Source organism: Crocodylus porosus, unplaced genomic scaffold, assembly GCF_001723895.1.
Source record: "Crocodylus porosus isolate Cpor-Errol unplaced genomic scaffold, CroPor_comp1, whole genome shotgun sequence".
In the NCBI taxonomy this organism is placed as follows: domain Eukaryota; kingdom Metazoa; phylum Chordata; order Crocodylia; family Crocodylidae; genus Crocodylus; species Crocodylus porosus.
Window position 1 is genome coordinate 32,348,752 of NW_017728931.1, and position 12,256 is coordinate 32,361,007.

At 41.4% G+C, this 12,256-nt stretch overlaps 1 protein-coding gene across 3 annotated transcripts in view; it reads right to left on the bottom strand.

The window, feature by feature from the left end:
• Positions 1 to 3,433: 3,433 nt before the first annotated feature.
• LOC109316061 (perilipin-3-like) overlaps positions 3,434 to 12,256 on the bottom strand; it is a 20,214-nt gene continuing 11,391 nt past the window's right edge. The window contains exons 2-7 of one of the 3 annotated variants that reach the window (XM_019544008.1): positions 9,152 to 9,231; positions 7,097 to 7,295; positions 6,773 to 6,825; positions 5,886 to 6,147; positions 4,416 to 4,606; positions 3,434 to 3,864 (exon numbers count right to left, since the gene is read on the bottom strand). In XM_019544008.1, the coding sequence (XP_019399553.1) occupies positions 3,538 to 3,864; positions 4,416 to 4,606; positions 5,886 to 6,147; positions 6,773 to 6,825; positions 7,097 to 7,295; positions 9,152 to 9,214 (1,095 nt within the window). In that variant the 5' untranslated portion in view covers positions 9,215 to 9,231 and the 3' untranslated portion in view covers positions 3,434 to 3,537. Of the gene's footprint in view, positions 3,865 to 4,415; positions 4,607 to 5,885; positions 6,148 to 6,772; positions 6,826 to 7,096; positions 7,296 to 9,151; positions 9,259 to 12,256 lie in introns of those variants that run through there. The other 2 variants (XM_019544007.1, XM_019544009.1) reach the window with 2 other exon arrangements.

A 12,256-nucleotide genomic window follows, 5' to 3' on the forward strand; every position in this document is an offset into this window, starting at 1 on the left:
GGCACATGCCCACCATGACCTCCTAGGAGCTGCCCCCCCTGCATGGCTCAGCCTCCGCCCTTGCCCCATCCCCACTCCCTCCCCCACCACTGGGGCAGCCCGCCCTACCCTGATTGCAGATCTAGGGGCACACACCCCCATGCCCTCCCAGGGTGCATGCAGTGGTGAGAGCTTCTCCTCCTCCATGTCCCCTAGATGAGTCATTCACAGATCCATCCTGCACCCCACCCCACCCCAGCTGTGTAGCATCTGCCATAGCCCCATTCCCTCCCTCACCATGGGGACGTCAATCTGCCTCCCCCCCCCCCAAAAAAAAAGCCAAGAAAAAAATGTGAGTGGGTACAGGAGCTGAAACTTTGAGTCAGAAGGGGTACACTTATTAAAAAGTTGAAACCTCCTGCCTTAGTGATAGTGAAACATTTTTGGTGGGGGTTAAGAGTTAATTAAAGTAACTTTTCCCCCTATATGCCACTTGGGGTAAGAATTGTTTCTCCATTTACAAAAATTCTCCATGGCTTAAAACCATCATTGTCATTTTTTCCCCCACCTCCTTCCTTCCCCTTCCAGAAAATAGGGATACAATGATACTTTTTACATAAAGGGGTTGCGTGGGAGAACACAAAAATGAGATGCCAATACGAGATAGCACTTGTAGCTTATACTGAGATGTTCTTAAAAAGATCACATGTACTGTGCTGCACTCCTTGAGCTTTGTTGCCTCTCTGAATGAATGTGGTTCAGTAAGCAGGAACAGATTACAAAAGAGATGCAATCAGTATATGTGTCGACCCGATTTAGAATGGCTTAAATCTTAATTTTCTTTTTAAAAATGAAAGCTTGTTTTCATCAGCATTGCAGAGAATAGCTTGAGAAAACAGACAGAATGTAGTGGAAATGATATCTGCCTGCAGCTTACTTGATGCCATACACAGGTCTCTTGGGTTGCACTTTGGAAAATCCTGGTCGGCAAGTACGATAGAATGTTACCTAGTTGTGATATTATGTTGGAGGAACTTAACCCCTGTAACACCTGAAAACCAGTCCCAGCTGTTAATGCAAGCAGCTGCAAAGTGAAGAGTATGGAGGGCTGCCATAATAAAAGTCCTATAAGGAGTCCTGTGTGATGCAACTTGAAAGGCACAAGGTTTTTCACGGAAATAAAATTCAGGATGATTTTGCTGCCCAATGTTAATACAGAAGCTACATTTTTTTTCTGGGCAGCTTTTTATAATGCTTAAAAAGGAGTCCTCTCTCCTCTGTTTACAGCTGTTCTATTTCTAGAGTTAAATGACAAGAAGATTTTAAATATTCACACAAAAATGGCTTCCTTTCCAATGACTGTGTAGAAGAACCTAGTGGCATAAAATTGTAATTTTACAGGTAGACTGTAGGGTTATGGCAGGCTGGGAGGGATATCAAAGGTTTCACAGACAAACCAATCATAGTTGGGACACTTAATTTCATTTGTGATGCTTTAATGCATGTTAATACCTAACCTTTAGGTGGTGGTGGTGGTTGTTAGTTATATCACTTTGCCTTACATGTATTTACCTCAAGGGGGCAAACTGATATAAAACAAATGTGCTCCTTTAGCTGTCATCCATCTGCCAGACTAAAATACTTGTATAAGGACACTTCAACAAACTCTCCTGTCTGAGGCAATGAATCTATTTTCCTTTCTTCAGAGCCTGTTGCAGGCTCAACATATATAAGTAGATTGGCCACTAGAGGGAACAAAATGCGACCCTTGGCATGGCTCCCAGTAGGGGTGTGCAGAGTGGACCATATTTGATTCAGATTTGGATTCAGTCCACTTTGGGGGACAGTGATTTAATACGTTGATTTGGATCACTGTCCTGATTCGATTTGGCCAAATCCGAATCTGAAGGTTCGATCCTGATTCAGAGAATCAGCGATTCGGCCATGAACACAGCTTTAAATGTTTGTTCTACATACCTTCAGGTACCAGGTGCAGCTCATGAACCCGGAGATGGTGGGGCAGATGGAGCTTCCCACAGGAGTGGGGGGGGGGCACCCCGCATGCTCGATGGTAGACCCCCCCACTCTCCCTGGCTCAGCAATTGGCTGTGGGGGAACCTCAGGTTCCCCCCAGACCCAGGAGGCACCAGTCGCCGCACCGGGGGGTGGAGTCCCCCCCGTGTGCTTTGCAATGGACTGGAAGTGGACCAGAAGTACTTCTGGTCCACTTCCAGTTCCACTGCCAAGCATGCTGGGGAACCCCCCACACTTCCGTGGGACACTCCATCCACCCCACCGTCTCAGCATTCATGAACCAGCTGATACCTTGAGGTATGTAGAAAAAACATTTAAACCTGTGTGACTATATCCGAATCATCAAATCTCTCTGAACTGATTTGGAGGGTTCCAATTTGATTCAGAGAGATTAAAGGGTCTTCTGATTCAATTCAGAGAGTCAGCCACCGAACTGGGCCAAATCTTTGCCAAATAGAATCAGTGACTGAAGTTTTGCACAGCCCTTGCTCGTACTATTACGTGTCTTCTGCTGTGACAATGTTTTATGCTCACTTGTTACTGCTGTAAGTGACAAGATGCAAAGCAGGGAAGAAGCAAGTCTGTGCTATGCAAATTTTCTAGGACAGGCTGGAAGGTTATGTATCTGTTGTCTCTTTAAGTCTCCTCCTGCATTGAGATGGTGGTAGCATACCCAGAGCCAAAGGCCATGATGATTCATTCCCCACAGACTAATGATTTTCGAATTATTTCCCTTTTCACTCCAGCATAGCTAGGCAAGTCATACTGGTTGCATCTACACGAGATGTTTAATGCCCATTCTACTGCACACTAGTGTGGCTGGCAAAAACTGTGCTAATGCAGAGTAGATTAGTCCAATGACCATTAAGCATAACAAAAAAAAGTGTTTGTTTGTGCTAATGCACAGTAGCACCAGTTACAGCACATTAAGCTTAGTACTGTCATTACAGGCACTAAACTTTTAATGCGCTGTAGTTAAGGCGCATTAATGAACATGTTATATGGCAATAATGGGTACATATACAAGCTGTTCGAGGCACAGGAGGGCACAGCTAAAGGTACATACAGGTGTGTAGATGGTTTAAATCACACCCCCCCCCCAATAGTGCATCTGAGTAAGAACACTAATTTAGATTGAGATCAGGTTAATCTGAATTTAGAAATGGTTAACCCAATCTTGTGAAAGCTAATATGTGTTCACAGTGCAATCCCAGTCAGGAGAATCCTAGCCACTCTACTCAACCCCAGGGATACACTACTCCCAACCCCCTGATCTTTACTGGCCTATTTTTAGCCCCAAACCTGCCCCCCCCCCCCGCTCATTTTAGGAAGAGAGGGAACCTTCAAAAATCTGATTGATTTATTTAATCCCAGGCTATTCTGGCATACAGCTCTCAGAGTCCAGTTCACAAAGCTCAGAGTTCCAGTCCTGTTTCTCAACTGTTTCTAAATTTCCACAGTCTAAATGGTTTCCTTGTTTGGCATCTGCACCTTCTTATCCATATCTGTTTATGTGAAGTCTGCTTATGTTCTGCCTCTTAAGGTTTTGAGGGGTGCCACAAACCAAGACAAGGGTGCGTTGTACACCACATTCTCTTGAAGCTCACTTAAACTCTCATACTTTTTGGTTAGTCTCTTCCATCCTGGGGAAAGGATTCTTCTACACAAATCCAGGAAGGAATCAAAAAAAGAGAATGAAGCTTGGAACATCTCCATGGTATTAGAAACTTGCTGCACTTTGCCCTGAAAATTGATGGGAAACTCTTCTATTCTTAACAGTAGGCCTAGGTACATGCTCTTCAGAAGATGGGTGATAGGATGAATCAGGGCTATGATCCAAGGCTTCAGCTGCTGCAGGAAGCAAATTAACACTGTGAGCTACAACTTTTAGGGAGTTGTTTTGAAGTAGAAGAAATCCATACTAGTTTTCCCTCCCTCCCTCCCCCTCCAATAACAAGCTATTTTAGTTACATAGTTGATCTGAACAAAGGCATCAGGAATTATAGGTTCATTTGATACCAGAGCTGGAAGAAATTACATCACTCAAAGCCGAAACAGTGGAGCTACAAAGTGTTTCAATGAGCCAATATACTAGAACAGTGGTATTCAACTTGTAATCTGTGGAAGATGACTATGATTACTCAAAAGTATGTTAATGCCCACGCTTACAATTCAAAGGGGACAGCATCTCCATTTGAAATTTCAAAAGGGGTCTGCACCTCTGTTCAACATTTTTTAGGAGTCCGCAAATGAAAAAAAGGTTGAAAGCAGGTTCCAGGAGCCTGTGAGATGCTCCAAGCCCATCCCAAGAGTGAGAACATTCAGAAACCATTCAAGAAGAGAAATTATTTTGTAGTGCAGCTCAAAATCTCCGAGACAAGAATGAAGAACTGTATTCCTACCAAACAACTGGTTTGAAGAGCCTCCCACATGCTTTGGCTGGCATCTTTCACCTTTCCCTGGGAACACTGGCAAGCATATTGCTGCAATTTAGTCATTATGGTTTGCAAATATACTAGTAGGTGAAAGCTATAATCTTCTTGCTTTTGAACAGAGGCTATTCCATGCCTGTCTGCTAATGCTGTGGGTTTCACTGAAAGAGAAAAAAATGAGATTATTCTGCCAGATAAAGAGATGGCATCAGAAAAGACTGCCTACTTCCAAATCTTTACTTGACAATGTGATTCCAGGCAGTTTAATCAGCCCATCTCAGGCACTCAGGGCCATATTTATAAAGTATCTAGGTGCTTAACTGGTCGATCAGTTCTCAGTGAGATTTTTCACAAGTACTAAGGTGTCTGGTTTACTTCTGAAACCCTGGTGGATGTCCATCTGCATCTCTGAGCACCCAAAAACTTTTTAAAAATTAATCCTGAGGCCCACTGTTTTCCATTAATTAAGGGGGAGGGGGGTTAGGGGAGGTTATTGAGAAATTAGGTAAAATTTTTATTGCTATTGTTGTATTACATCACCTCCAATAGTAATTGGGACTTCTTATGATAGAAACTGTATATACAAAAAGTAAATGAACTTTGCCACTAAGAACTTAGAATCGAAATGGGCAATGGGTAAAACAAAAGATTTCTCCTGTTCTGAGATCCCCATTAAGTGAGATGTGACACTGCATTTTTGTGGCAGATCTGGGAACTAGACCCAGATCCAGGGCTTTTAACCAATTTCCTTGCTGAAAATGGGTAGCCCTTTCCTTGAAAAATTAGCAACCGCCCCCTCCCCATTTTCTACCATCTTCTTTTCAACAAGGAGCATTGTTCCTTCGGCATGTAACACTGCCATACGTTTGAGAGTATCACTCCCAGCTACACACTCTTTTTCGCTATTAATGAAGCAAGTGCCAACATATACAACCAAATGTAAATATAACCAGCACTAATTATAGCCTGGGAACTTACTTAAAAATACAGATTGGATATTTTCTCACAAATGTGTGCATTTTACTGAATAATCTTCAGGAAAATAAATATATTACATAATAATTCTTGATCACTGAGTAGACCCAGACCTAAGGACAGATTTTAAACTCATCCTACTTCAGTCTGATATTTGTTTTCCTTTTACATCACAGGGAAGTAATTGGATGAACGTGAGGACTGAAATAAAAGAGATTTTTGGCTTTAAATTAGTTTTAGTGAGAATCCTAGCAATAACAAATTGATCTTATAAATACAGGGGCAATACCCTTGCTGGTTTATTACTTTGGGTTTGGGGAGGGAAATATGGATACCAAGACTGGAATCTTTAAGAGGACATGGGAGAGTTAGACTCCCAAATCTTACTGGAAGTTGATGGGTCATTTAATTTCCTTGGGTTCCTTTGAAATTTTAAGTCAGGGTGTGATCCAGACAAGTTCTTACCCACGTCGTCAGGCATAGGAAAATAGAGATTCACCATCTCTTCAAACTTCTCCAGCATTGTATGTGCTTTATTTGTGTCATTTAGACTTGATTGTGATTCTGCAACAGGGGTCATGCTATTGGTTGAGTCTGGTTTGGCTGTCTCCAAGCTGTCACAGAGGTGTGCATTTTTGGTCAGGTCCATCACTCCCATTGTTCTGATGGTTGTTATCTTTGCATCTGTCACTTGAGAAGACATGAGATCCTTGATATCTGAAGCCACCTGAGAAAAAAGTAGTTGGTGGAATGGCTGTTTTAGACATCAGAAAAAGACTTGGAGCAAATATTTCAAACTTTGATTCCTAAATGGTGGCTCCTAAACTTACATTTAGGCTTCTAGAGAGGTGGCATGACCTTTTAAAGTACAAAACACAAAAAAACTCCATTTTTCTTTAATTTTTGGCTTAAGGTACCAGCTCAAACTAAAAGAACTATTGAGTCCTGAATGGCTATCACTATTTATTGCAAGATCTAATCTTCCAATAGAAAATAATTCAATTTAAAGAACCACGTTTCTATGGGCCATCCAATTCAATCTGTCCTTTCCTAGTTTACAGTGAATGGAAAATGTGTGTGCACTTACTATTATCCTTACAATTATGCAGTTTGAAATAATATGGATTATATGTTCTTGGCCTGCAACTTCATTTTATGCAGATTTTATAAGAGTTCAGAAGCAAAATAATGTTTTATATATCTTTTGATCCAATATGCTTTGGAAAAAAAGGCTACAGCCATTAATCCTCTATGGGGCCATGCAGCTGCTTACACAACTCTAGTTACTCTTGCTGACAAAGCAAATCACAGCTTTCATTTCTCAGGAGTTTTTAATAGAATAAATATATAACCTGATCGGGTGTTTGATGAACGACAGGCAGCTCTTCCTCTACTGAATCTAGACCTTTAGAGAGATGACACAAATTATTTTCTTGAATCTTTTCAGTCTTAGAAAGATTAAATTATGCTTTTGTGTCATAGTCCTCAGATCATCCCTCTCAAGTAGAGAGAGAGAGAGGTTTATTTAACAGCCAGTTTTAGAGGGCGAGACTACAGAGAGATTCCACAGCATCTAAGCATGTCACTCTGCACTGAATGAGTGCTTTCCCAGTGACTTTTTTGAGTTATGCTTCCCATTCCCACAGACAGAAACTTCTCTTTCCCACTTTACTCACTCTGATGTTCATGTGGAGTCAGAGTTGGCTGTGCTTTGATGACTGTAACATTAGTATTGATCTTCACTCCTTTCTTTGCCCCAGCGCACATAGATTTGAGGCATGAGTGTTTCTTTTTGATGGAGGTATATTTAAAAGAAACCAAGTGACGGACAGAGCTAATGAAGGGTGGACCAGTCACCTTCTTGAAGACATCTAACTGAGGCAAAACAGGAAAAGCACATCAGCTGAGAAGTAAAGCCAACGCTGAGAAGGATCTACTTGGCTTTCCAAAGGGTTAGGACAGATTCTCAGCTGCCTTAAATGGCTTAGCTTCAGTGAAGTCAGTGAGGCTATGCTAACTGCACACCAGCTCTGAATCTGTCCCTTAGTATTCAGGTGCTGTAAAGGAATAGAAATCCTATCTTTATGCAGAGAAAATCAGAACCCATTGTTTTCAGCTACTGTTTTAAGGCATGTCCTTTTAAACTAGGTAAATCAGTTGTTCTCAACATTGTTAGACCCACAGCACGCCTTGGAAAATGTCAGCTCTTAGTTTTCACACATTTTTGACCACAGAAAAAATAATAAAGTTATTCTTTGGTTGCAAAGAACTCAAGAAGACCAAAGGAGGTTAGCAGGTTTTTGACATTGAGGATTTCTATTTAAATCTCTAGGTTTCTCTTGTGACTCCTGTTTACATACCTAGCAGTGCTAGCATTGTGTGACATCCCACAGCACCCTTCTAGCAAATCACTGCACTAAACTGAGAAGTGTAATAAAGTGCTACTTCACACTTCCATACCATAAATACAATAGGTTTGTACACGGAAGAGATATGAAAATTAGTACTAATTTTTCCTCACCCTCCTAAGTGCATTTGAAGTGTCAGCTCAGTTTTACTTATTTGCTAGAAAGCAAATGAGGCAAAATCAAAGATGTCTTTTACCCTTTCTCTCTGGGTGGTGTGCAGTTGGGGAGGGGAGGGGGGCAAGGAGCGGAGCTGCAGCATGGGTGCCACAAATGACACTAGCAGCCTCTATGCGTGGGACATGTGGCAGATAGAGCAGGAAACAGGAACCAGGGCATCATCAGAACAGGGCAAAGCAGAACCCAGAGCATTTGATCAGGAATGGAGCACAAGGCAGGAAAAAGAAAGCTGAGCCCTACACTGGGTAAGAGAAAGGGATCAAGTGGCACTTGGGCAGGGTGCAGGACTCATTTGTGGCATGCCTGCCAAAAAACATTGGCCCCCACTGATGTAAAATACTTAATCATAACTGTTCCTAGTCTGAAGTGTTTCACATCTGGTGCGTTTAGTAACTGAAGTGAGAAATAATTGTTTTCCATGTATTGCATCTTTAAGACTGTAACTCTGCTCATTTTGGAGGGGAGAGGGAGTATGGGGAGTTTGTGGGGCAACTGCCATGTTATATATCATTTTGGATGCAGAGTGTTACAGAGCAAGTGAATACATCCATTTTCTGACACAGTGCCCTAATTCACTGCTCGTTGTATCAGTTTCACATTATACCATGTCTATGCTAGCATTACTGATATAACAAAGTGAGAAAATAGGCCATTTTTAATTATTTTTGTATAGGGGGAAAACAAAACTGAGACCAGCATTGTAGACCTGAATGGCTATTTAAAATAGTGATACCATCCTAGTTTCTACAACACACAAATCCCTTAGGACTAACTGAGCAATTGCTAGGCACAACTTTTGATTTCTCCATCTTCTGCTTGATATGTGTCATCAGAAAAGGTAGGGAAGGCTGACAGGTGTCATTTCATTTTGTTATTTGTACCCCTGAAGCTGGGCCAGTTCCTCAGCCAGTAGCAACTAACAGGCCTTCTAGTTTAAATGTGCTGAGAACAGTTCCTGTTATCTTCCAGCTGCATGAGCAATGTGAATTCAGCATTTGTGCCCACTTACTTCTGAACTCATGTGAGTACCCAGGGAGATTTCTCAACATATTTGTGTAGTGTCCTGAATTATCTGCAGGTTGGTGCCTACTAGTGAAAATCAATAACCCACCTGCTGACCCCCACATTCCTTCTAGATGTACTCACCTGCTTCTTCTGTTCCCAGTTTTCTGAGCAAGGCATGTTTAGTCTGGCCTTCTTAGAAGACATGGTTCCACTGGTTGTAACTGAAAGCTCAGAGAGACACAACAGTGCTATATCAGGATGGTAATGGGGCTTCCGGTTATACACAGAATGGGAAATCTCTCAGAAGAATTAAAAACTTTACATGAAGAGGGACCCTCATTTTTGACACCGCAAATCTGCAGTAATTCTACTGAAGTTAATGTTCCACCCTGTCTCTCTTGCAGACAAGCAAAGAGAGAGAGACTCTACAAAGAGCTCCAAGAAAGTGTGACAACTTTATTGTCTGTATTAAGTTACACTAACCAGGGCACTGAGGAGGTAAGTGGAAGCATCATGATATCATGAATTAGTCCGAGAGATCCAAAAAATTCAAGTTTCTTTTTTCCCCCCAGGCTAGATTCAACCATTCTGGGTTCTGTAAAACAATTTAAATTAAAGCTCCAGTTTATAATTATGCAATGGCATTTAAGATGCGTTTGTATCTGCTGGTACCCTTCACTCCTATTCAGTTTCAAGCACAGAAAAATCAAGTGTCCAAGACCTAAGTATATCTATAACCTTTACCATCCTCATCAGGCTTGCATAAATCACTACTAAAGCAACAGCTATAATGCAAGACAGTTTGTTTCAGCTTAGGGTCAATTAATGCAACCATATGTTTCAAGGCAAGATAACTGGATACAACAGGTACAAAATTCCTCCCTTTTGCATTGGTCTCTGATCTCCCATCATTTTCCCTCGGCAGAGTTCTGTGTCTCAGTGACCCAAATATAACGCCACCCTCCGGATCTACTGAGTGAAAACCAGTGGTTCTGATTACCTGCCAGTAGGAGACAGGAAGTCTGCTTTCATCTTTGGACAGCAGACTACAGTTAACCAGAATTTTTAAAAGCCTGGCAATCAACACTTATGAGGTAGTTATACATTATTATAGAGAAGAAAAGTCTGCCTCTCATTGGTCAAAAATAGTCATGTGACAAATTGTGGCATTTCCATTGTTTACCTTTGGCAGTAAACACTAAGGAAGGAGCCATGCTAACCAATCAAATCATGTATGCAAATGACTATTATAATTTTCCCTGGATATGTTCAGTTGCATTTTTTACCTCTAAGCCAATCAGCTAATTTATGTAAATAAGTGACCCCCTATTGGGTTGGGGGCGAATAGTTTCTTGCTCTCAACCTTTATTTTAGTTTTCCTCCATAGCTGCCATTTTTGAGGAAAGGTCATAATCCTGTGGTTTCAGAAATATGTTGATATTTCTTTATGATAATCTCATATTTCTTAGAAACACCCAATGTGAATGTATTGCTACGTATATTTCTATGATCCCTAATTACCCATCAGGGCAGGAAACTTTTGATATTCCCTAAATAAATACATTTTTATATTTATATGTCTAGTAGTTTATTTTAATTGGAGGTGAACTAAAGTAGCTGGAGGCTGGGTGTGGGCCATTAATTTAACACGTCAAGGAAACCACAACCCCCCTTGGACTGATGTTACTTGCTGCAAGGCATTTTCAGAGGGTAAGAACTCAGGTCTTGCTTATGTTGAGAAATACCTATGGAATGGATGCATATATACCCCATGTCCATTAAAAAAAGTGTACTGCCTGGCATATAAACAAGCCATAGTTGTAGCATGCAAAAAAAATTTTTAAATTGATCTAAATTAGCTTTTTAGCATTCTCCACACATCCTGGCTGAAAGGAGCACCTCAATGAAGACACATAGTACATACTTTACAAACATTTGCTATTCATTACATGATCTTAGAACAACAAAACGTAGTTCTCTGCTCTGCTGAAAGAGGCCAAGTGAGGCCTCAGAACTAACCCCACTCTTAATGTAAACCAGGACCATACCAATCCTCCAATATTCATTGTGCATAAGTAAGCAGAGCTCTTTCTGATACTCCACTCTGATTAACAGCTCTGCAAATTTTTAAAAGCTCAGCTGCCAAGTATTAAATTGCATGTTGAAAATGTAGCGTGCAATTTCAGAAAGTCAAGTTAAGGAACACCATGTTTACCAGCTTATCCCTCCATTTCAAGGACCAGCAATTCACAACAACGCTCTTTGGGCTAGTCTCATTCAGACCTACTTCAAGGGTTCAGACACTTTCATTCGTGAAGGGCCTCCATTCACTATGGCTATTAACCCTGTGTTAACAATCCTTCTTACATCCCAGGAAATGCCCATGGTCTTTCAGCTTTTCAAAGCTCAGTCTCCACCAGGTCAGAAATATCCTTCATTCTTGCCAGAGATCTGTCCTTCTCAAAAGAAAACATCCTTCTAATGTATCCACAGGTTAAGACTACTCTTCTAAATCTAAAGTCACTGCCAGCCTCAGAATAACCACCATACTGCCCTCCTGCTCAAAAGAATTCTTTCCATTCCTCATACCTGGTGCCATCAGGTTCATTTTGTTCCTTTTATCTATTTTTAACATGTTGCGTAATTGGTGATATTGTAGCCACTCTGTACTGCAGTTATAGCTTTGATGGGATTTAGCATTATTAGCCTGTTCTAGTGATCCACAAGAAATTATTGAAATATTGAGATCTCAAGGTTTCCTAGCATAATGAAGCTGGGGCCTCTGGGTGCTGCAGCAACACTGATTGCTTAATTGATTGATTAATGTTGCCGTATCTTTCACTAAGGTTCACTGAGATTTGCACCTGACTACAGGATAGCTGTGTATAGCCCTTCACATATATCATCTTATGGGCAAAACTATATCAGCTAATCTTGAGCCATAGGTCTTTTCAAGTTGCTGTGCCCCCTCCAGCAAAGGAAGAGAGGGTTCTGTGCACCTGTCAAGCTGTGTAATCCTATATCTCCTAGGTACAAGCCAATGGCCACATGGGTCTACTGTGCCTCCCACTTCTACACAGCAGTGGCTGTAGGCAGAGTCACTTAAGCATAGTTTCATAGTTGGTAGGGTCAGAAGGGACCTGAGCAGATCATCAAGTCCAACCCCCTGCCATGGCAAGAAAGAGTACTGGGGTCAAACGACCCCAGCAAGATGTACATCTAGCCTCCTCTTAAAGACCCCCAGGG